This window comes from Coffea arabica, chromosome 7e (genome assembly GCF_036785885.1).
Source record: "Coffea arabica cultivar ET-39 chromosome 7e, Coffea Arabica ET-39 HiFi, whole genome shotgun sequence".
In the NCBI taxonomy this organism is placed as follows: Eukaryota; Viridiplantae; Streptophyta; class Magnoliopsida; order Gentianales; family Rubiaceae; genus Coffea; species Coffea arabica.
This window is the reverse complement of record NC_092323.1, coordinates 34286729-34313582: the sequence shown is the minus strand read 5'-3', so window position 1 is coordinate 34313582 and position 26854 is coordinate 34286729. Positions and strand designations below refer to the sequence as shown.

Genomic DNA, 26854 nt, shown 5'->3' with positions numbered 1-26854 from the left:
AATCCTCCCTTCTAATCTTAGCCCCAGAGTAATTGGACATAAGTGACCCATTTTTCCTTGCACAAAAATCTAGTTGTTTAGTTACATAATTTATGTGCCCCTTTTACCATCAATTAAATACCAATAAAAGTTTTGATAAGTTGTTTAGTTGTTTAGTTCTTCTGGAAAAAAATTGCAAAAAGAAAAGAGCAATTCAAGAAGGAAATTAGCGTTGCTGATGCAGAGGATGAGCCGAACACAAACCAAGGATATCAGAAAGTCCGCTACATAAATTCACACCAGCTCAGCCAAAGCTTGAAAAACTTTTGGTTGTCAATGAACTTTTCAAGCTTGGGTCTATAAGCATAAATTTATTTTTACCAGGAGAGTAATCAAGTGGTGCAGCACATTGAGCTCACCTTGACAGAAGCTTATATTAGTTTGATGAGTTCATCAAGCAAATGAAAGTTCAAACACAACTTCAGACTAAAAAACTAAACCAAGCTTGAACCACATCTCACCAACAATCTCAGTACACAATGATGCAAAGACGATTCCACATTTGGATGTCAGAATGGGATCGAGTGTTTTCACATCTCACCGTAGCGTCCAGTTTATCTTGATTTCCGTGAAACTCTTCCTTTGTTACTTGCCCCCAGCTACATGTCCTTTGGACCCTTCACCCACCCACCCGCCCGCCACCAATGGAAGCAAAGCTAGCCCCCTATGTTGGTTGGGGGAAGGGGGCATTTCCTTCGTGAAGGATTCAATCCAGCCACAGGTTCCCCTACCACAAACCTTGTTATGACTTCACCCCAGTTGAAGACCCTACCGTGGTATGTGCCAATAAGACCACCAATAGCCTTTATGGCACTAGTGGGACACAAAGCCTACTTCAACAGAAAAAAGAAGGCAGAAGCAATGAATAATTCTACAAAATGCTACCTTCCATATAAGCTAATAATACACAAAGTACCTAGTAACATTTGGCTCATATGCAGATGGAGTGACAGAAAAGAAAAAAAATCAAAGAAAAAGGAAGATTCCTGGGTAAGCTGGTATACTAAAGGAAAGTAAAAGTAAAGATAGTTGTTCCTAGTGTTTAACAATACTGTCCTATTAATATACAAAAAGAGGTCTAATCTTTCCACAATGACTGCTCACTGCCGGGGTACAGGTGGAGTTGCTGACTGATGACCTTGGGCATAGAATCCAATACCTGGAGGCCGATAATATCCACCAGCAGCTGCCTGCTGCTGCTGCTGCTGAGACTGCTGGTTCTGAAGCTGCTGAGGAGGTGGTTGCTGAGTTGGTAAAGGAGCTGGCCTAGCAAATCCCATTGGCATATGTGGAGGTAAAGGTGGAGGTGGAAGGTTGCTTGAACCATATCCATAGGGAACCCCTATCATCATTGCAGCAGATTGGCCTAACTGAGTTGCAGAAGAATTTCCAGGAGTTACAGATTGGGGCGGTGGCGGCGGCGGCGGTGGGGGTTGTGGGAATGTTGCCTGAAGTTGGTTTCCCTGGGACATAAGCTGCATCCCATTGGCTGCACCAACCGGCATGTTACTTACTGTCTGCTGTGCAGAAGCAAAGAATGCAGCATGACTGCCATCAGAATGATTCACCTCAGAAAAACGCACAGGGTTCTCTAACTTTGGCCTTTTCTCTGGGGATCCAAAAGGTAAACTAGAAGAGAATCCAGTTGAAGTTAAACCATTACTCATAGAGGCAACCTCTTCTGCAACAAGGGATGAAAGAACAGAAGTAAGCATCTGTGCAGAGGATGTGGAAGCAGCAAGTTTTGCCACGACAGCAGCTGCTGCTGCCTTCTTATTCTCCTCTTCATTGAGTTTTGAAGAAGTAAAAGTTATAGGAGGGGTTGGCGGAAGGATAGGCATGCTTGATAACTGGGTCAAAGGCAAGTTTGCTTCAGCAACCCTTGCAGCCTCCATAAGTTGGCTACCAGCATTAGATTGGGAAGCCAGATAAGATGATGATACCAGCTTCTGCTTTACACATAAAGTTTGCTCTATCTGACTGCGGGCCACCTGTATGTGAAATACAACTGTCACTAGGAATACCAAAAATGAACAGCCAATTTTTTGTTGAATATTGCATGATAACTAAACTATATCACTTAACAGAACATGTTACCTCCATTCAACAAAAACATGTTATACCACTCAGCTGAATAGAAGTTTTGAGCAGCACAGGAGGTGTCAGCCAAAATGTAACCTAGGGAATGCTCTAAAATATAGGCAATCAGCATTTTAGTAATTTTCAATTTTTCTTTAATATGAGCACTATCATACACACAACATGATGAATTTTCAACCATATGTACATTTTCTGTTACACTTGCAGATGTCAAAGGTCAGTTTAGATTAAAAAATAAAAAAGAAAAAACAACGGCAGTGAACAACCATAATACATGTACCTGCCCCCACCAATCCAATTCTTCCCAATATTGACTTGTAAATACTCATTATAGGTGTGTAGGTTACGAGAACTTTAATGTTCTAAACATTTTTCAAATATAAATCTTATAGAAAAAATAGTAGTTAACCAACAAAACCACCACCCAATCAAATAGATGATGCACTCCCAATTTAAACCTAGAAACCATGTCACAGAAACTAGAGAAATTTGACGATCAGTAGCTAAACAAAAACGAGACAAATATAAAAGAGCAATTCACAAACTTAAAAAGTGGAACATCACTATTTAGCTAGCGCAGAACATCGAAGTAATTCATCTAACCCACTACCTTTTTTTTCGGGGAGGGGGGAAGGGGGGGGGGGGGGGGGGGGGTTGGGGTCATAAGGTAATGTTAAATCCAATTTACCAGATTATAACATTTCATCCACACCCCTCTTCCTCTTTTATTTTTCTGAAATTCAGTTTATTGACTCGTACAGAAGACAAGCTTGATTCACAAATATGTAGAAAAAAAATTCTGGACCACCCAAAAAAATATTAATTCCTCCTTTAAGAGACACCCCAACAACATGATGCAGCCATTAGTTGGATTTAGAGATAAAAACAGATTTGCCGAATATAGGAGAAAATATTGGTTGTCAAGAGTATAATTAAATAAACTGATTTTCAGATAGGAGAATAAAGGAAGACCTAGTAACAAAACCCAGCTTAGGAAGTAACAGGGAGTCTTACCTCCAATTCATTGCGTATCAGCTCCAGCTTTGATTCCTGAAAAGCAACAAGCAGTCAGGAAATATTACACTCCAATGACACTAGACAACTATAAAAGGCATACTTGATCTCGAAGTGCTTCATTAAGCTGTGAAACCAATGCAAGCCTAGTAGTTTCAAAATTTTCTAGTTGAGTAACACAATGCCTAAGGGCATTCTCGTGTTCTTGCATCTTTTCTACCAACTCTGAACCTTGCAGGCTTCCTGTCCAATACAGAAAAACAGATGCAAGATAGTCAAATTTTATCAACAGTGAACAAGTTGCCAGTTGATTGGTACATCTAATTTCTATTGATAAGCTGATACACACTTTGCAGATATATGTAATTTAGAGCTATAATGGTGAAGCTACAATACTTTAAGATGCAAAAAAAGATCCTCTGTACAATCTAGACTAGATTTCACATTTCACACAATGCAATAGCTATCAACTGGCTCAGCAACATCTTGCAAGTCATTCAAAGCCCAAAACAGAAGCTTAATGACAAGCATGAAACTCTATTTTGTCTAGAGGGATCGACCTTGATGATTAAAAGAGTACCCTCGTGGTTATTTCATTTTCATATGCTAGTCAAGTTTAGATTTTGACACTTTGAATCACCAACAACATTTTGACACTTTGAATCACCAACAACATCATTAAAAATCCATTCTGGTCATGTACGAACATGTTTACTACTTTAGAATGTTATGAAATTTAATGGAATTTATGTTGAGATATTTATATGCCAAAACGAAATATGGTAGCATAAATATGGCAGAAATCTTCTAGTTTTCTCTACCTGCTGACAACACATGCTTTGCTAAAGTTCATCTATGCTTACAGTTTCAAGCCCATAATTAAGTTCAAATCAGCCCCTAACACTATTAGGATGAGTTCTCAGCTGCTACAGCAGTATGTTAGCTTCACCCCAGCCTAATGACAGTAGGAATAACTGATATTTTCCTTAGGATTTGTGGCTAATTTGCTCCCCATTTGTATTTTACATGAAGATCTGTAATTCATTATATTTAATGCCAACATGTCAAAGTCCGGATCCACTATGAATCAATTTGCAAACTTGCACCTCCCACATCAGAAACCGAATAATAAAAATATCAGCTATGAACATTCCAAGTGGAAAGAAATTCTGAGATTTTGTTTTGGCTTATGGCATAGCATACTTAATAGATGATGTATTAGAGAAATGGTTAACAGTTTCATAATTTAGGATTTAATAAAAAGATTGAAAAAGAATAGGCACAAAGGGTAGAGAGTAAACGTTAACAAAATTCCAACTTATGAATTTTCTTGTTCTTCAATGAGCAAAGAGGATTGTCAAATCAGTCAGAAGCTATGTCCATGTAATTTAGCTGCTTAGACAAAGCCCCTCAAAAGGACTCAGGTCATCCACAAATATAAGTTAGCTGCTTAGACAAAATGCCTTCAACACCTGAGCTGTGACCTCCTCCTCCTCCCCCTTCCCCCCCCCCCAAAAAAAAAAAAAAACCAAAAAAAAAACACAGTTTCTTTTCTAGTATTTTCAACATCAGAGAGGTGCACCTTTTTGCATCTTTTTTCTTTCCTTCTATAGGAAATCTAGCATAAGAAATCTTTGACTGTCACTCGCACAAATGTTGTCCATGATATCATGTAATCACATGTTCTAAACAATCCAAAAACCCCTAACTCCAAAATCTACAGCAGTTGATCAGTGGACTGCCACTGAATCTAGCACTGATCGCAAATTCAGATTCCTTCCATCACTATCAAACCTCTCTTTCAAACATGGGATGCCACAATCCAGTCACTTCTCCTATACCATCATATCAGGAATTCTTATCCTGGATATCCTGTGATACTGAAACTCTGCTAAACACTGTCCCATAATCCAAACGACAAGTTCATTCAATTCCTTCATCTTGCATGACATACTTTATCTGCACTGCGACACCTAGATTCCACTGATGGATTTGTAAACCTGACTTCTCATTCTTCATACTTCATACTTAAAACTAGAAATGACTTCTGACTTCCTCCCTGAAGGAACCTGACAAACCATGTCTTGGTGAAGTCTTGGTTGATAACTACAACATTCTCTAACCCATAATCCTCCATGATTCTAAGCACTGGTGCTTGCTAATTGATAATCAAATGTTACTTGCAACTACCATTTGGTTCTTCACAAATGCAAGCTTTTCAGCTTCTGATTCTTTTTTAGCCACAGCTCCAGGGGTCCCGAACATGTAAAAAATGAGTAAAAGAGGTAAAAGTAAAAATAAAAAAATAAAAAAGGAAGGCAACCTTGATCACACTAATCCAACTTCCCCTTTTTCTAATCTTTTTCCAGAAAGTTAAGCTTCATATAGAGAAAAGATAATCATTATATAATCAGAATTGGATTATGAAGTATATCCAGAAAAACCAGTAGATCAGGAGCGCGATAATCACCAAAAGAAGCAAACTGGCCAAACAAAAGTAAAGGCCAAGTTTCCGTGCCCATACAAAGCACCACATAGCCATCCACAGTAGTATGACAGCTAAATTGCTAGCGCAGCTAAAGCTTCAAAGTGTACCTGTTCTTGTCACGGAAATGATCAGAAGCAGTGTTTGGTAACCTCCTAACAACTTCAGTTATTTGGTGAAAAACCTACCAGTGTTTTTTTTTTTTGGAGAAGTTAATGATATGTTTAAGATGCACCACGAGGGTACAGTTAAAGATAAACTAGTAATCTTCTTACACAATTATGAGCCCCATCTAAAACAAAAGGTATACTATAAGCTGAGTAGTCCAAAGGTAAGGGCCAGAGTTGACATTTGCGTTGTTCCTAATTTTGATGGTCGCCATAGAAAAATGTATTTTACCTCTCTCCTTAGTTTCCAAAAGATACACAATGGGAACATACATGTGGAAATTCACAAGGCACGCATTTACTTTCAGCTCTTTCAGGTGTAACTCCAACTAGCAAGATTTTCTTAACCATGCCAGAAGCACACCAAGCAAATATTTCCGTTGCTTGATAAGGGAAAGGTACGCATTACGATGCCTGTGTAACCTAACTACCATAATTATATTCAATACACACTAGATCAGTTTTTGACCAGAAACCAGAAGGGAAAAGAATAATTGAAACCTTGCAGAATCGCAACCAAACAAGAGAGCAGTCTGAAAACTCGTAACACCACGTACCCACTTTCTAGATTGTGCATGAAACTCAAATCCTCAACATGTACTTAATCAACCCTCTTAAGTGCACTCAGAAAAGTCAAATTAGTACAAAAATAGAACAAAAAAATTGAATGTCAAAAACTGATAAACACAACTCATTTGGTGTCACACTGAGTAAACAGTGATGCATGACCAATCACTCCCAGAAGTCTTCCTCTTCCTATGTAGGCATCCAAAAGGATGTAACCATAAAAAATTTAACTGATTCACAGTCAGGACTAAATGAATTTCCAAAAAAATATTCAACTCATTTACAATATAAGTGTTTCTTGGAATATGATGGATTTGGACCTTGGATGATCCAATCATTGCATGTGCCCAATTGACTTGAGCTTAGCATATGCCAAACAAATTTTGGGCCCTAATGTTGTTTGGCCTTTACGGCTTCAAATAAGTGTAGTTCACAAATTTGGCACTTGTTCTCATTGCTGCTGAAAAAGCTGCAAGGATGCCTTTGCCATTCCCCTTATGATGGTGGAACAACTATCAACTTCATTATTGTGGTAAAAGGTTATATTGGCAAGAGGGGGGAGAGAGGAAGAGAGAGTGGGAGAGAGAGAAGGGAATCCTTTGGTAGGTCAGTTTCATTTAGCCACATTAAACGACCGAGGAAAGCTGGTCTGCGACAAGCACATTTGTTGTAGTATTGTCATAGTGCTGTGTCAAATCGAGAATTTTCAACAACTGAAGGTAACTAAGAACAACATTAAACAGGCAAGGAAGTTGGTCAACAGGCTCAAGTAAAAGAGCTTACAAAAAATTAGATACTTTACCGGTTCAAACTGTAGGAAGATCAGGAAAAGTTTAAACCACTTCCCACAGGATTATCAAATAGCAATGCAGAGGCCAGAAGCCTGACTACGTGCATTATAGGAATTGTTCAAAGATCACCAATAAGTTCCTTTCTGTAACCCTAAGGATCATGATGTTCTACCAACTTTTCTGGGCCTAGATTTTTTCAATTGTACTTTCAAATAATTTGTAGATGTAGGGTATCATTTCTCCATTTTACCACTTGAAACTCAAGGGGTTCACTCGTTCCATATTGAGTCTTCCACAATTCCCAGAACCCATTCAAGTTCCCATACACATAGAACTTTTACTTTAAAATACATTCCAAAAACTTCTTTATAAGATTTACATGACCAACATACAACTCTGTGCCCATCCAAACCTTACTAGTGTAAGAATAGAAACCCAAAAAGGAACTATAACACTACATTATAAAATAATGTTAAGATCGATTCTAAAAACCAGTTACTCTAGGATTAAAGTTTAAATGAGTATAATGGAATAAAATTGTCCTCAATTTAAAAGTGTTACAAGTACTTACCATGTAACAAGATGTAATCAAACTTGGACATTATAAAATGATAACAAATGAACAATATTCCAACTATTCAACCTAATCATCATTTTGTCAAATATATTACTAACAAGCTATTAGTTCCTCAAAAGCAGAGCATACAACACAGTAATGGCAAGTCATTAAGTTAACCTACAGGAAGTAATTCTTTATCACCAGTTTTGCATCCAGACAGATACGCTACTCCAACCTGTTTAATTAGCAACATTGTGCAGAGTACATAAATCCGAATAATTAAGTTTGACGATTTGGAATGGTGGATTTTATGGATTTTCATGCAGTTTCACTTATAAATTTGATGTATTCTTAAATTCTAAAATAATAATTCTAGTGCCATGTCTTCTTAGAATTCCAGGATTCAAAGGACATTTATATTATTGCAGCAAATGCTGAATAGATAGTCCTACAGGCACATAAAGTCACATGACACAGCACAATAGCTTGGAGGCCAGATAGGCCTAGGGCTTTAAAACTCGCAGTCAATAGCAAAATTATAGGCAAAATAGCAGGTACCAAAATTCACTAAAAGTCAGATCAAAGAACTTGGAAAAAAACAGAGAAAACATGCAAATAAGAGTGAATCAAATTAGGACAATCAAGAAATCACTCCTGGAAACACCCAAGGCTAGATTGCATCAGACAATCTCAATAAGACAAAAGTCTGCAGGGATCTTATTAACAAAGGAAATCTGTGATCCCTTTGTGGAGAAGTACAATAATTTTAGATTCCTAAAACAAATTCAACTCCAACTCTATTTAAGACTCTCAACTAGAATAGACTAGGAAGAAAACTTCCTTGTTGACCCTAAGACTGACAACTAAAATGAGTAATTACCAAATAGAAAACTAAAAAAAAATCAAAAATTACCAAAATGTAGGCATTCCTGTGAGAAGCAAAATTACTAAAATACCCCCAAATACCAAACCAGAGAATCTGAAGAACAATAGACCACTAATGACTGACTCAAACTGACTATAAAGCCTCTTTTAAGACTCAAACTAAATTATGGACAATAGCCCCTTTGAAGGTGTGCCTATTTTAAGCTTAAGCGAAATTCTGTAAATCCTTGACTTCGGATTTCCTTCAGCCATTTATTGTCTGCATCATCATGTTAGCCAGGGAAGAGTTACGGAGTCAAGAAAAACTTTTAAGCGTTGAAATCCAACCATCCAGCCAGTTATTTGCTGATCTGGTATCCGACTTCGGAAATGGATATCCACTTGTTCAGATATCCGTTCGAGAGTATTGGATATGCCAGATATCTGGTTCAAAAGTAAAGAAGAATAGATTTTCCGAGAAATGAAATAAAAATGATACCCGAGAGATGCAAGCGTGGATGCACTAACTAAATTAAACCATTGGCTCAGTTCTCTCATCTTCTCTTCTGTTTTTTTCCCTTTCCTAATCTTTCCTCGTTCGTAATTCTTATTACTTCACACCTGTAAAACAACATCTAAAACATACTGCCAATAACACCATAAACCATTAACTGTATCAATATAGGCACTCCCCTATTCGATAACAATATGCACCACTCAACCATCAAAAAAAGTGATCCTATTTTCTTGTTATTCTTGTGTCAATCTTTAAGAAGAGTGCAAAGCTCTAAATGCTTGTTCTAATCTGTTCTGCTTTCCTAAGCTGATTAGTGAAAGTTTTGTAGGCAAAAATGAAAGCATGGATTGGTTAAAAAGCTGTTTTAAAAGCAACCCAGTTCTACATCTCAAATCAGCTTATTTCAACTTAAACTAAGAAAAATGCTGAAGCCAAAATCAGTTGAAAACATCTTAAAATAGCCGGTAACTTAACGAGCATATAATCAGCTGATTAAAAACATAAGAGAATGAGCAGATTAAAAGCTATAACTTGGGTGTAGGACACAGCTTTTTCTCACATAGCTTCTTCCTGGCTGCAAGGAGAGTTTGACTTGGGCTAGGCCATGTGTCAGGGGAACAAGGAGGTACTGAAGAAACAGATAATTAGTGAGTCTGTTTGGATAGGAGGTTATTTGAAATATTTATTTGAAACAATTACTGTAGCACTTTTTGTGATGTGATATATGTGAGATAAAAAGGTAGTTGGAAATTGTGTTTATGATGTAAGCAGAACAAAGTTCGAAATTTTTTTTTTTTGCAAATTTTGATAACCAAACATACCCAGTGGCATTCTAGATGCAGGATAACAGGAGTTATGATCCGTGCCCAATCTGCTGCTCCTATATGATCCACCACCCCCATTGTTAAAATCTGCTGGATCGAATTTTCAAAAAGGCTGATAAGATTCAACGAATATAAACTATTTCAGATAATTTTGCACACCCTTTTAGCTTTCTTATTGTTAAGCTTTCTAAGCTGTAAAGTTTTCTCTGTCCTATAAATCAGTTAGCTTATAAGTCTTAATACACGTCAGTTGTGACATATTCATTGGGAAAGGAAGGAAACAATGTTAAAGTTTGTGATGTTTTGTTGTGCTTTAAATATTAAAAGCTACCTTTACCTCAGGAGTTCATCTATATTTTGTTATCCTTAAGCTTCCTAAGCTGTAAAGTTTGCTCAGTCCTCTCCATAACTTAGCTTATAATTTACAATACACAATCAATCATATCACGTTCAATGGGAATGGAACGGAACAAACAATCTTACGTCTATGATATTTTGTTGTACATTTTAGTATTAAAAGCTACCTAACCTTAGGAGTCAATACTAAGAAACTAGAGGTGGGATTAATTTAAATGACGGAGGACCCACAAAACTTGTCTCAAGCACATAGAAACACCTTTCTGTAATGAAGACTACGCTGGGCTTAAATGACATCACATTAAACTAACAAACAGAGTCTACTTTACCACTCTCAAAGTGCATTAAAATGCTCTCCACGTCACAAATAAATGATGTCCTCCCACACCAGCTCTCCAGCTCTTTCTACTTTTATGCAAATTAACTGATTACTTTTCTCTAGCTTCGCCCTAGACAAACTCATTTTCAACAAAATTATGTAGCTTGCGCATGTATTCACCTCCTCTTGTCAGGAGACTGATTGATGCAGAACGAATTTAACTACTAAAAAAAAAATCTCCATCAGTTACCAGCAGAAGATTAATGAAGCTAGTTGCTGATTTGGTGCTATCAAACACCCAAAACATTGACAGAGAAGGTAAAAAAAATAGAAGCAGAACTTAGATAGCCTAGGAATCCAACCTATATCAGCACAAGAAAGATCTAGCAAGACAAGCTAGCAAATCTAGAAATACAGAAACAACCATCACCAAGCTCAACATACTTCCATCCCACTCACACCAAGATTTCTCAAGGACCAAGCAAACTTCATAGGTAAACAAAACTAAAAGCTAAAATGATAGGCAACAAAAGTTAACTTGGAAACATAAAGTTTGACAACAAGCATTTGCAGCCGTAGGACATACCAAACCAGGAGTTTTAGTTGGACTAGGAAGCTTAAATTTGATCCCATGTGCTTAAAGCTGCAAACTTTCTCAATTTGCCAAGTTGCATAGACACCGTTCAACCCTTATATCCAGTAAAAACTTAATAAGAGGAATACCGAAGTTCTGCCCACAAAATATCTTCACTGAAGGAGAAAAAAGCCAAAATTATCAATGGATGAAAATCAATGATTGTTTAGTACCCAATTGCCAAATTCATCAAGTTTTTTTCTTATTGGATAGCCCGTAAGTAGATGAAAGTCCACAAAGGGGATTAGTTACGTTATAAGAAAATTAGAAACATAATGTGGGAAGAATATTTTGTATCTTTTGTTAAAGGAAAATATCATATCATTTTTAGACACTTGAGTATCTTAAGCAGATTTACATCAAAGGAAACAGCAAAAAAGTGTATAGATATGGGCAAAGTACCCTTTGATGGTCACTGGATATGGATTGCAAAAGCCCAAGAGTGGATGGATGTGGATGTAATGCCAGGAGGTGGGGGAAAAAAACAATTCCAAAAGTATGCATTTGCCCTTAATTTTTGAGATAGAAGGATTACGTATCCATTTCACCATTAAATAAATTTAGGTATGACTCCTAAGCAATCCATTTCATCATATGTAATGATTCTGGCAGCACGACTAACCACTAAATGAAAGATAAACAGGTGGGCAGTAATAAAGACCATCTAATGAATGAATGGAATATTTATCTCCAGAACTTTCAATTCAATTCATCAGATAATGCTTTACACCACTAAACCAGCCAACACCACCTACAAATTCAAAATCCTACACTCTCTTCATACTTTTCAGATGCATCCACCAAGAAGAACCAAAATTTTACTCATGAATAATGCCAAAATGAATATTTCAAGCAATAGTCTCAAAGACATACTTCTACCACTTAATTTTTCAGTCTATTAGATACTGGTTTCAAGTCTGGTTTCACATCTTACCCGCATGTGAAGAGCTTTCAATGTCTTTTCCAAGTTCTTTAAACCAGGAAACAGCACTTTTGGACTTGCTAAAAGCAGCTTCTTCATTGACACTTTCTTCATGGACCAAATGGAATGCGGATATTATCCTTTCTGGCAAACCCCCAACAGCCAGTTTCTGATGTTTCAAGAAAAGAGACGACAATTATCAAAATAAACATCACTGTCATCAGAGAGTTTGCAATATAAGCAAAACTAAAGCAAGCAACAACATGGACTTAAGACTTACAATTCTTAATGATTGAGCATCTCTCTTCACGACTCTGATAGGGTTTGAGCTCTTTCCATTGCTGGCAGTTGTGGGAGTAGGATTCTTTCCCAGTATTTCATCTTTAAGACTCTGACCTCTAGATCCAAAAACTTTTCTTTCTTCCCAAATGTCAACCTAGTGTAAGGAGCATATCCAATCAACCCTCAAAGACAGGGAAACAAATACATGGGGATGAAGCAGAGCAGCAAAAATCCAAAAGCAGCATGAGTAAAATGTGCATAGTAGCAGAGTCGTCGCTACTTATCAGACAGTATTAATATTAATCTCATGCAGTTTTCTCCAATGAAATGCTAAAAGTTAAAACGGAAAAGATAAACAGAGACTAATGGAGCAGGCCACATTGTAATCCTCCATATTAATTGCCTGTAATTGAGAGCAAAGAATTTTCTTAGATTACGATTACAGCAACAAATAAGATGCTAGGCAAATGTTTCCCAGTAAACCCAAAGTCTACAGTACCAGATGGTTTATCACCACAGTTCAACTTGAAAGTACATTCTCATCCATCATTGAACATAGAAGCAAGAAACAAGTTAATGTGTTTCCACTGTCCTTGAAGTAAAGAAGTGAATCATCTCAGCAAATCTTTCTCAGTGAAATCATGTTTTTGGTACAAAACCAAATAAATGAACTTTCTACTACAAACATGATTTTAGTACAGAACATACTTAAGCGGGACTTGACAAGTTAATACATCACTTGCACGTTTGAGCCATCTACTTCAAGCTTACGATATATGACAATCAAAGTTGAGATGCAGAGCTTTATTCAAATTACAGAAACTCTCAGAAGATAAAAGTTCCACAAATGCAGAAAGCATCAATCAACAGCAGTTTCACAAACAGTGTATATAAAAGATGTCATAAAGTGAAGAAATTATGGGGAAAACAATTCAGACATTAGCATCAACGTTACCAACATGTAATTTCTGGATCCCAACATCAGAAGCAAATAGCAATATGAAAAATGAGCAAAAGGCCATGCAAAATAAATGGTTTTCTACATTAAACAAAGCAACCCCTCATGTAAGCAGGATGAAGAGGATTTACTTTTAATTGATTGTTCTTTCCTGTTGTTCACCATTTACAGAAAGGGGAAAATTTTCTCTAACCCAGGTTAAGATGGACTTTGTGACGCAAAAGGTGTAACATTTGCCACTGATATTATGAGCAAACAAGTTCCCATTACATGCACTCTCGGATGACGATCAAGTTGTTCATCAAAACAATTTGGGAAAAAAAAAAGAACATAATCTTAGCTCTACCACAAAAGACATTCAAAACAGCAATCAGATTAGGAACAAAAGTAAGAATCGAAAAACTAATAAAAAGACAAAAACAAATAAGGTTAGCAAAAGCAATGAAGAAATTTAGCTCCAGCACAGAAGACACTGTGATAGCTATTCACCTTAGGAATTAAAATAACTGCAAAAACAGAGAAATTTCAAATCAGGAATAAAATAACTGTTCGTTCCATAACTCATCCAATGAGTCTTAAAGAGCCTATATGCAACTGCAAAAAATTGGGGAACATGATGGCTTACAGACCTAAAAACATGCACATAAAATGAAGATAAAAACTTTCTTTTTAAAAAAATAAAAAAAAGGAGGAGAAACTTGGCGATCTAGTTTCAGGAAGACAAATCAAGATTGATCGCTCAACTCAACCATATGCAGAATTTTCTTGTTAATCTGTGTACTATGGATACAGGCAGTCAATCATACTTCTTCTTTTTTTTTTTTTTTTTTGGGAATGGTGAGCCAAAAGGATATGATTAAATGAGATCACTTTTTCAATCTTGTCTGGGTAAAGCATCACTTCGTAATGTGCTGGTAAAACTAAAGTCAAAAACAAAATACCCAAATATGATCTTCCATATGGATGAAAACTAACCAGCCTGGAGGCTGCTTTCTTTCCATTTTCATCACCACCCTCATAGACGTGTTTGAGAGCTGCAGGAAGGAACTTCCAAAATTCATTTACAAACTCACTGCCCTTGCGCCTACTATTTTGCAGAATATCATTGGCCAAATATAGAAATGAAACATGCTGCTCCCGAGGTGCAGATTTGAAAATTTTTTCCCATGTTTCAACAATTTGTTTAGCTTTCTTCCGGTGAGTAATGCACCAACGAGACAATGCTGAGCATGAGTTAAGAGAATATAGTGTAATATAGACATAAACGTAATTTTTAAAAAAAAAAAAGCCAATAAACCAAGGTCTGACTGGTTCTGCTATTGAATTGTGCAGCAGTAATAAATAAATGTTCAACTGTATATTGAGATTCAGATTAATTCAACATACAGTTAATAACTATAAAAAAAATGATTAAACCAAAGAAAAGAAATGAACAAGTCCTTCAAATAAGCCTGCACATGGAAACTCATCATCAACAATAGTTGACCTTTTTTCCCTAGCCTCAGCAACAATAAATAGGTACATAGACCAATCATCTTAGCTTCTAGAATAAAAGTTAGAACAAATGTGTACCATTGCATCTATAATTGTCTTCCAAGCAGCGTAACAAGGGCTCCAAACAAAAATCACAAGGAAATAAATGTGTTTGCTATTTGAATATATGTATACACCTAAAATTAAAGGGGTTATAAACACTGAAGAAGGATACACTCAATGCTTTGCTGTGAACTGTTAAGTTTAGCCAACTTCTCAGCCAAAGTCTGCCCATTAAAGTCATCGTCGCTCATCCTTCCTAATAAGATGTTTTTTCTTTATAATCCTGGAGAGAAGAAAGATTGTTACCATAAAATCGAAAGTACAAATTGATAACAAGGAATATGTGGGAAATATGTAACTCTACATTGTTAAATCTCGAAGCATCTTTGTAGCACTTCAAAGGCATTAAGGGGAAATAAAATTCTAGTTTAGCAGTTTATGCAATTACTGATAACTATTTCCATCTCTTAAATATTCATGGAACTCTCAAAGAACTTCAAAGATTATAGGGCTAACTCATGGCGAAATTCAAACTCGCCAAGGAGCAACATGAAGCTCACCAGCATCATTAACTAGTTGAGGAAGTTCACCGACATAAAGTTCTATGGAGCTATGATTTCTGTTCATCTCAAGCATCTGTACCACAGTCTGGTCACTATACAACAATATAAGACCAACTTGAAAATCAGTACAACCTCTCTTGTAGTATAAAGGGAGTTAATCTGGAATATTCAGTTCCCTCAAACCCTAGCTCAGCTCAAATATCAACATTAAATCAGGGGTTGACATCCTCTCAAACACATCAACCCCCCCCCCCTTCCGGGAAAAAAACATAATGTAGCGGTGGTTCCGGAACAAAAAAAAAATGCCCTCCATGATGCACCTCTAACACATGTTTGGAAAGCCAAAGACATTATTCTGTTACAACTTACAAACAAGGATACAAGATACCATTTTAATCCCGCAGAAAACAACTCTAAATCATGAAACTTTACTCGAGTATCAGTAACGAGACATGCACAGAACAAAGAAACTCTAAACTGAACACCATACCTTGAAATACTGCATAGTACACAACTTAAACAAATCATGGAGAAATGAAATAAAATGAAAAATATAAGTCAACACCCATCGTTTTCAGTAAAAAATTTCACCAACACACGGCAGAAGATGACAACCGCCATTATGGCACTATGAAAACCAAAATCCCTCACTTTCACCACAAACTATAAGCTCAAAAGCATAGAATTAATAAATCAATACTAAACCTCGTATTCAATTCCTAATTTCTTCTTCTAAAAACTTCAATTTCTCGGCTGCGATCCTCTCCAAAAGCTGAATCCGAGCCTTTCTCGCTCTAGTCCCTTATCATTCCAACAGATTTAGGAGTTTTGTCGAGTCAGATTTGGGTTAGGGTTTGGCATGAAGAACGATAAGGAGAAACAGAAACGACCAGAGGAAGAAAGGGGCTTCTATATGTGTGTTTTTTAATCGTTGTTCTTTTTCTTTTCTTTTCTTTTCTTTTCTTTTCTTTTTTTTGGCTTTTTCCTCCCTATACTAAAAACCGCTCCTAACTTCACAGCTATGTTGCCGTTTTTGTCACGTTGGCACAGGAGCATGCAAAATCGAAAAGTTTCGATTTGTCGATTGAATTCGAAATGAATTTGGAATTTTTGAAATTAATAATTTAAAATTTAAATTTAGAATTGAAATTCAATTTTTTGATTTCGAATTATGTGAATTTGGCTCAAATTCGATAATGGGATTTTTCAAATTGCATTTCGGAATTCCTATTTGGATTTCAAATTCATTTTTCATATATATAATTTATATATATAGAATATAACATTTTATTATAATAATGATTTTTATATTCCTGAATTTGATGATTCGGAATTCCTATTTGATTTCAAATTTGTTTTTCACATATATATTATTTTATATATATATAATAAAACGTTTATATTATAATAATAATTTTATATTCCTGAATTCGGTGAAATAAGAATTTATCGAATTCTGAATTGAATTCGGAATGAATTCAAATTCGGAGTTGGTGAATTCGAAATCGAATTCGATCGAAAATTTTGATGCCAAAATTTTGAAAATTTTGGATTTTAAAGTTTTGAATTACCGATTTCGATTCTGATTCACATCCCTACGTTGGCAGGATCAATGGGAATTTTTCTGTCCATACCAAGGGTATTTTCTACAAAAGGCTTAATTACATGTTTTTCCCTTGTAATAATTAGTATAGGTGTAATCTACAACACTACTCGAACTGACACGAACTTGGCAAAAACTGTCTTAAAATACCAAATTGATCAATTAACGGAAGGATCTATTTTGATCAGATTATGGATACAAGAGGATCTCAACTCGTTGTTCGCATGAACAACAAATCTCGTTATAAGAAATGGAACCTAATTCGATCAGGGAACTGCTCAAAAACGAATTAAGGTTAGTAGAAAGGTTGTTCTTTGATTGATAAGTTGGATTGAACGCTCGAGATCAACTCTAAGATGTTCAAGGTCGCTTCAAAGAAGTCAAGAGAAAAACTCTCTCAATCACACATTGAGTGTTTCTAAAAAATTCGTCTACCCATCTTATTCCTTATTGAGCGAAAAAAAAGATGCCTCTTTATAGGCTTACAAAGACTCAACTTAAAAACTTAAAAGAATAAGGAAACTAATGGAAAACTAAACTAGCTGAACATAACTTCTCAACCTAGTAGATGATTAACTAAACAGCATAATCAACTAACCAACTGGCCAATCAAACTTAATAAATAATCAAGCTACTAAGTGGACCTATGCTCAACATGAGCTAGTTAGACATACAAATAACTTACTAAAACAGACTAAAACATATAAGAATCGGTGACCTTCAAGTGGGTTTTAAGCCACGATTAGGAAGCAAGTCCAGAATTTCGGATGGTTTGTTTTTAATTGTATTCATTGGACCTCCAACGAATCATTTTTGGATCTAAAAATAGAACAAGAACACCTCCTAAGATTCGTATCATTCCCCAAATCATTGGATTGCTTAAATTGCAACAATGATGGAAATACGTGAATGATTACGATCCTAGTCGCATGATGTTTAGACAACCTCTTGATGCTCACGAACTCAATTGGCGTAAGACTCAACTTTTGTTGGTAGCAACATGATAGAATCAGCAATCAGTTGTTCATATGAACAGGCAAACAATGAAGATTTCAAGGGTAAAGGAAGACTACTCAAATCCACTGACTGATTGAGACTGAAAAAGCCGTGGATTGTAGCTGGTTTGGGATCCTCATATGCGACTGGAACAATCATAAAATCAAGTTGCACCTTTAATCATAGCTAGAAGTTCACGGACAACTTTACAACCAACATAAACAAAATAAACCTCAGCTTAATTTGAACTAGAAATTAAATATATAAGCAATGGAACATCATTAGTTAAGTGGCAAGAAGGTTTAGAACAAGATTTAAATGTTAAACTCCCTTTGACACTTCATTATTCCTTCCATCAACTGATTCAACTAGATTAGTCATTGCTGGTTCGTCACACTCTCCATCAAAATTCACATAAGAAATACAAGAATTAGGACTGAAATTATGCTCAAAATAGGGTAAAGATGATGAATAACCAAAGTTAACAAACAAGAATCAAAATCTGGAATTCTCCCTTCATGATAAGTTCTAATTAATTCTCCATTAGTGTGGATAGATTTGAATTGAAATTGTTCCTTGAATTGACACTGAATAAATTTAACTCCTAGAAGACACACTCCATGGAAACCAGTGAATTATACAAGTGAGTTTGGAATGGAACATTGCATGACTAACTCCACTCGACTTCACTTAATCTGCACAAAAGGAAAAACACCAAATAAAGCAAAGGTAAACTTGTTAGGAAAACAATAAGCTCTCAAATTCTCACTCAAAGTTAACTCGATTTTGCACTCATCTCATCAGAATTTTTCATCTCTTTTTCTAACTCAATACCCTCGGTTTTTATTTCATGTTCAAGCTCTACAACATTGCTCACACTCTCATATGTTACAACAATCACATACTTTCCTAACTAGTTCATGACTAGAATATAATGTGGATGTGGCCCCAAGATTTTCAAGCGCATGTTCATTGCTCGACTTCAATTCATTGCCAACCTCCTCAACAAATGGTTTAATGGAATGCGATGCTCCTTCATTAGGAATAGACTCAACTACCTCTTCCTTAGAAGACTCACAATGATGGCATCTATTTGACTCCATTTATTTTTTACGTAGAAGACGTTGATATATCTCCCAAAATGACTCCCCATGAGATGGTTCAACTCTAAGTTAAGCCTAGAAGATGTTGAATGAACCTTCTTATCACTCCTTGAATAAGTTGGTTTTGAAGAGATAGATTGCACGAAACTAAATCATGTAGAATCCCTCCCGTTAAATTCCTTATTCTCTAATCGGTCAAGGACTCGAAAACCTCATGCAAAATTTGTTTAAGCTCACCCAGCATATCGTTCATGTTAAGATGAAATTCAGCTTATTGGAAACTCCTTACACATTGATTTGACATTTTGAGGTAACTTGCAAAAAAATGATTAGTGGAACAAAAGAAATTTCTCGCGTACTCCTTTAGTGTTTACACTCAACACTCATGTTTTCTGTGACACCCCCACTTCTCTCAAGGGCGAACCCAAGGGTATCCGCGGAACGCCTGTCCAACTCTCGCCAGGACTCGATACAAGTTAAACTTAAACTTAAAGGTACACAACCAATAATAAAAGTCGAAATGTAGAAAAGTCGCTTCCTTAATGGAATATTCAAATCTTACATCATAAGTCACCAAAAGTACATCAACTTTTCCCAAAATGCAACCACTAGGAGTCGACTAATCAATTATATTCCAAGATTCTAATCAAAAGTAATTAAGTCGGGTTCTTCAACATTCTTTCCATTTCAAGCCCCTGTTAAGGAAAACAAACTAATGGGGTAAGCTGACGTTCAGTGAGGCCAAGAAAACATGCAAACACATAGTTCATATAACCATGGCATTTGTACGAGAATTAAAACAAGAAAGTTCAAATAATTCACAAATAATAATAACACACATTCAATAAGGATGCAGAAGCTCTCAGGAGCTAGATTCCACTTGCTTCACCAAGGTTCGATCAAATACTTCCCCGCGATGACACTCCGTCAACCGGGTAGGTATTAAGTCCGTAGAACTCCACTTACTCTTCTCTCCTGTTCACCATTACACCCCCTGCTCCGGGCCCGCACTTTCTTTTATAAAAGGCACTACTCCACGAGTATGCCAAGCGAGATCTCTTAATAGATCAAGTTTTTGATTATCTCATGATTCACCGAATTTCTCGACCAAACCCATGCTAGCTCGAATCGTAAGGTCAGCCAATTGAGATTTGGGCGTCCCCCAATAACAATTATAAGTCAATGAAATTCACTCCAATCGACAAATACAATTATATGCTACTGAGATTCACTCCAATCGGCATGTTCAATCACAAATATAAATTCAACTATGAGCAATTCAATTGTATAATCAATTAAAAGAGAACGAGTGCGATAAAGTACACACTCGACTCGACAATTGTAAATCACTTAATCAATAAGAAGCAATTCACATAATTGGCAACTATTCATGCACTTGACACTCACCAATTCAAAATAAGTGAGCAAGTGCAAATAAGATCTTTAGTGGTCGGCTCCGAGATTCTCTTCAAGATCCTCTTGAGCGTCTAAAGAAATAACAATTAACTATCACTCACAATTACTTACAAACCCCTTGCCAAACAAGGAAGAATGTACAAAGGCGTAACACTAAGACAATGTCTTAAAAGAGTTTTAATATCTCGAAAATCGAGATTCAAAAGTGAGGATTTAAAATCACAAAAAAAACTTGCATCCTCCATGAAAATGAGTTTAAAACAGATGATCAATATCGAAAGACAATGAAAGGTTCTCAAAAACTCATTTCCCAAGAAATCATGAATTTTTAGCTTTGCGCGATAAACTTGGTAAAATCAGATATTGAGTTTGGTACGTCCAAAAATAGAGAACTTTATACCGTTGGAAACTAGATTCAAAGTACTAAAAGTTCCCAGAAGAACTTTTTCAAGGTTCCAAACAGAAAGCATTCATTTTTCAGTTCAAAGTTGCTGATTCAAGAAGGCGAGACAGAACCAGTCTTGGTTTTCGGCGATATTTGAAAATTCGGCAAAATTCACAGAAAATGAATCAGTCTCTGAAATTTATAACACAATAAGAGTCCCAAACAAAGTTTCAAACACAACAAACGAAAAAAAATTTGGAGTTTTGAGCAACAAGTTATAACAGTTTAAAGTCGGTTGATTTTCACGACCTGAGCAGTGAATTTCCAGATTTGAAGAGCAATCTTTGGGGCATTATTTGGGCATCAAAATGGTATTGAAATTACACCAAATTTGGTACACTTAAACCTCCACATATGGACTATATCTCTATCAAATTTTAGATAGAAACTCGTACGGGAAGGCAGTTAACGAAACGACCAAAGTTTGTAAAACGGTTCAAAGCTAATCTGCCATCCTACTTCTCTTTCTTTTTCAAACGTTTTGTCCAACGAAATCAGCTCCAATTCGCTCCATTTTTTAAACCAAGATCCCAGAAACATTTAATAAGTAATTTATGGTTAAATGACACTAAAATTTTTGAAATATAACATCCCAAAACAGGTTTGACCATTCGGTCAGCAAGGAAGGGAAAAGTTTCCAATTTCTAGCTTTGTCGCATTTTCGAAATCAAACCATATCTAGCTTTGTATAACTCCAAATTGAGAATGGTTTATGGCATTGGAAACTAGGTTCAAAATGCTACAATTTATCAGAAGACATCGTTTCAAAAATCATTTCACAAATGGGACAAAATCGAGCCACAAGATGCAGCTTCCCAGTTTCATTCGAATAGACAGTCAAAACAGAACAGCCAAATTTGCCAATTCACTACGGTTCACTCAAAATGAACTAGCAGGGGATTTTTATACTGTTGAAAAGTTATGAATGTCTAGTTTTGAATGCCACAAAAGGCACTCAATTTCGACTTTTGTACAAAGATTTATGTTCGGACAAAGAAGCACTGTCCGAGTACTCGTTTATGTGTTTTCCAGATTTGAATCTTTACCAAAACTCAAGTTTTGCACAACCATTCAATACGATTTTTGAAAGGCACTATGTACACACAATATACAACATATATCCATCAATTTCACAGCCAACCAAGCATCAAAATTTCGAAATAAAAATAGAACAACATGGACAGAATTTTCGGCCAGCTTGCCTTCACAACTTTCCTTCGATTTCTCTCCACTTTCTAACCGAAATCATCTCATTCATCACATAAACAACCATAATCAAACATTAAAGCATCAATTCAGCTACCTAAAGGCCTCATCAAGACAGCTATCCTATGATTTAAAGCGAAATAAATGGTTTCCCCAAGTCCGCTAGCCTACAACACGATTAGGGTTTCAAACCCATGAAGATTAACCGCTAAACTTTGGAGAAATGGAAAGATTAAAGAGAGAAAGTGATTACCCTTGGAACCCTAGATGAATAGCAAATTTTTCCACCGAAAATTCTCCAAGAAAATCCACAAGATTGCTCCTTGCTTCTAGTTAGAGTGGTACTCCAAGTTGTGAGTGATTTGGTGGAGGATTTGTGAGTGAAATGGAAGCTAGAAGATGAAGTTTTTCCTTCCCTTTGTTCTTCCTTGAGGGCTGGCCGAAAATGGAGAAAGGGAAATGAGTGTTTGAGTGTTACGGCTTGTCTTGGAAGATTGGAGGAAAAAGTAGGCATTAAGCTTGCCAAAGTCAACTTTGAATAGTTGCCGTAATAGGGTTTCGTACCACCAATTTCTCTCGGGTTTGTTACACTCATGCACAAATCCTCCAATGTAATTCCTTTAATACTATAATTACTCACTCTTACTAGTCTAATATTAATTTTTCAAATCTCTAATTAGTCGCGTGGTGTGACTTTCGAAAAATTTGCAACGCGCGCAATTTAAGGGCATTTCATGCAACTAAAATATAATTAACTAACTCACATCTAATCTCTCAATTAACTTTTCTTAGTCTACTATTGATCATTCTTAATTCTCCAAGATTATTGCACTCTTGGACCGAATATTACCTCAAAAAATGTGCATTCACTTTTTTCTGGCTAAACGAGTCGCAGAAAATTAATTTTGCTAACGGGACTTTTTTTAAAAAATATATAAGTAAGGCATTGTTCCATATAAATAGATTTAAAATGATTGAAATAAATTATTCGGAGAAAATGGGTGAATAAATAATTAATTAAGCCAGTAAAATAAAATTAAAGTAAGTAAAAATTCGGATCCTCATATTTTCACTCAAGTGTACAACACTATAATGATCTCACCAAATTTCCCAAGTCCTTTTATTCACGTTCCTTGAATAAATTAGAATTTACTCAAGAATCGCAACCAACTTGTCAATTAAAACCCACGTAAGTATAGCAAAGAAGCTCACGAATTTGAGGGATTATAGCAAACTACAATATGGAAACAAACGACAAAAAGAAAAGAAAGAACAATGTCTTAACTGACAACACTAAAATTCACCCAACTTGGACTCAACAAGGACTCAATTAAACTGAACTTTCAGTCCAGAAAAAAGACTAAATTTATGGCTACAAATCTATTGGAATTAACAACTCAAGAGGAAAATAAAAGTTGGAAAATTTTCTAGGCAAGAAACAATATGACTGACTACTACCTGATGCAAAAAAAATTCTAGACAATAAGGAATTTGTAAGTGCGGCTGGAATGGACCTCAAGATTTTGGAAATTAACCTTTTCCAAAATGAACAAGGAATTGATTTTCCAATTGGCCGTTTTTCCAAGGCAAATTTGGACTAGGCAGCAACAACAAGGAAACACACGTCTGTGTTGGACAAGAAATGTCTGTGTTGGACAAGGAATCCAATTTGGACAAGAATTTTGATGCAGTGGCTGGTTTCTTTTATTTGTTCAGTCATTCCACTCCTCAAAACTGAATCAAAACTTGAAGGTTAAGATGTTGGACATTCAATGTTCAAGGCTGCAAATTTTTTTTCTTTTTTTCGCAAGAACAAGGCAGCCACGGATTTGGAAACTAGGATTGGTTAGACTTGCTTTCCATTCTGATTAGAAAATTTAACTTGTAGTGGTTAGTTGTGTTCAAGAACCCCAAGAACCCAGCAAGATATTCAAGATTTTTTTTTCCAAAAATTTTCTATTTTTAACAAAAATTTCAAGAATAGATAAGAATGTTCAATAACTTTCTTCCACAATGTGTGGACAATCAAGGATTCCCAAGTTTCTTTCAACAACTTCCAAGAAACAAATTTATGATTCCAAGAAACTTCAAGATTGTTGTTGTGGCAATTAAGAACTTCAAGAAACAATACACAACAAATTGGACAACCCACAAATTTTCAAGAATCCAAACGAAACTCCAAGAAACCCTAGAGGTAATTTCGAATTGCTTCAAGACATAACAAATAGAATTTTTTTTGTATGACTCAATAACACAAGAAACATGAAAATGAAACCTTAGATGAAACTAGACTCGGATGAACAGTACATCTACAGTAACGACGAACAGTACTGCTACAGTACTCTCTTTTTTTGACATGACAAAGACACACACGAATCTGATCAGGGGAGACAAACGACACTTGAAAAAATAGGAACAAAACAAATGACACAAAATAATCACACAAAATTCAAACTCCAGAATGATGAACAAGACTTTTTTTTTTTGAATTCGATAGGATTTGGTAGAAGAACAAAGGGGAAAATAGGAAAAGAAAAGGATATTAACCTAGATCAAGAGCCAAAACTCTAATACCAACTGATACAATTCTCAATACGCCAAGACGAATCAAGAACATGAGCCACAAGCCCTGGACCTAGATTAGGATCAATGTTTAGGGATGGAATTTGTAATCAATCTTGGATCATTCAAGAATTATTAGAATTTGGTAGAACGACGCCACAATCAAACGTATTCTTTGATTGATAAGTCGGATTGAACCATCGAGATCAACTTTAAGGTGTTCAAGGTCGTTTCAAAGAAGTCAAGAGAAAAACTCTCTCAATCACACATAAATATTTCTGAAAAATTCGCCTACCCATCTTATTCCTTATTGAATAAAAAAAAAGGATGCCTCTTTATAGGCTTACAAAGACTCAACTTAGAAACCTAAAAGAATAAGGAAACTGATAGAAATCTAAACTGATCAAACATGACTTCTAGACCTACTAGATAATTAACTAAATAGCATAATTAACTAACCAACTAATCAAATAACCAATTAGCCAATCAAACTTAACAGATAATCAAGCTACTAAATGGACCTATGCTCAACATGAGCTAATTGGACCAACAAACAACTTACTAAAATGGACTAAAACACTAAGACTAAAACATATAAGATTCTGTGACCTTCAAGTGGGTTTTAAGCCATGGTTAGGAAGCAAGTCTAGAATTTCAAATGATTTGTTTTTAACTCTATTCATTAGACCCCAACGAATCATTATTAGATTTAGAAATAGAGCACGAACACCTCCTACGATTCGTATCACGAATTCGACTCAATTAATATATAGAAGTACTTGAGGTCGACCTCAAAATAAAAATAAAAAAAGAGTTCCAACTCACTCTAGTAATTAGGGTCAAACAGCAAAGTACCCCGTGTAATTAAGTTCAAGTAGCAAATTACCCCGTATTCACAAAACCTATTGTCCCTCACCAACAACTAAATGTATGTATCTAGCAAAAAAAATACAGTATGCCTTCATTATTAGACATTCTCAGGTTATCTTGTTTCTTTTCCTATTCTTCTTTATCTTTTTCCCTATTATGTATAGATTTCTTTTTACTCTTCCTCCATATCGACTATGATATTTAAATTTTGATAATGATATGCTAAAGAATTTCTTTTTGTGGTTTAACATGCATTGTTGTTTTCTTGTAATCAATTTTTTATTCATAAATATATCTATCATTTTTTAGTTATGTAAAATATTTAATTATCATAATTATTATACGAATTGAGAAAGTGTATATTAAATACAAGTAACTTAATTAGTTTCCATTTTTTTAACCGCTTCTTGCTGTGCATTAGTTGTTGATAAAATGTTGAAGTTGCACTAGTATGCATTGATTATTTTTAAGATATTTATGATGCACTAATTGTTAGCAAGAATTGAAATTACATAAAATGCTATTACTGAGTATACATTTTTTAGTTTCTTATAAAAATTTATGATATTTAAATATTATATAAAAAATAACAATATATATTTAAGTGTCAAATAAATTATTACTAAGCATAAAAAAGAAGAAAAAGAAAAAGAGAAAATATAAGTAAAATATTTATTCTAAATATTAATTTTTATTTTTGTAACAATTAATGCATAACAAGATTTTGTTAATAAAATAGTAATTACTTAAAATAAATATGTACTTTTTAATTTCTTATGATGAGTAATTTTTAATAAGAAATACCTAATTTCTGAAACCTCCTTTGGCTCTTATCATAATATCACTTAATTCTTCCAAAGTTTTCAAAATCTCATTTACCTACCTTAAATTGACATTTTTGTAACATTTTAGTCTGTATTGAGGAAGAGCAAGAGGGATAAAATTTTAGTTCCAATCTTAACCTTATGTTTTCCTATTTATGATGCTTACAACAATATAAAAAAATAAAGTAAAAAAGTAAATGTAAAAATATGAGTAGTTATAAATGCAATAATGAGTAATTTTGTAGAAATACAACTATTGCTAATAATGGACATTATCTTTGCTAAGAAAATAGCATAGGGAATTTTTAGACATTTTGATCATTTTTTTATT

The 26854-nt window shown here is 35.3% G+C and overlaps 1 protein-coding gene across 3 annotated transcripts; it reads right to left on the bottom strand.

Annotated features, from left to right (window-relative positions):
- Positions 1–905: 905 nt before the first annotated feature.
- LOC113701738 (uncharacterized) lies at positions 906–16479 on the bottom strand. Of its 3 annotated transcripts, XM_027222504.2 has the most exons (9): positions 16204–16479; positions 15496–15590; positions 15108–15218; positions 14375–14622; positions 12440–12595; positions 12172–12328; positions 3257–3396; positions 3154–3189; positions 906–2030 (listed from the first exon to the last, which is right to left on the bottom strand). In XM_027222504.2, the coding sequence occupies exons 3-9, from the start codon at positions 15184–15186 to the stop codon at positions 1140–1142; spliced, it is 1707 nt and encodes a 568-aa protein (XP_027078305.1). In that variant the 5' UTR covers positions 15187–15218; positions 15496–15590; positions 16204–16479; the 3' UTR covers positions 906–1139. The 3 variants fall into 3 exon arrangements, with proteins under 3 accessions (XP_027078305.1, XP_027078304.1, XP_071914757.1); XM_027222503.2 differs by lacking the exon at positions 15496–15590 and having other exon boundaries at positions 16204–16478; XM_072058656.1 differs by lacking the exons at positions 15108–15218; positions 15496–15590; positions 16204–16479 and having other exon boundaries at positions 14341–14478.
- Positions 16480–26854: the final 10375 nt, after the last annotated feature.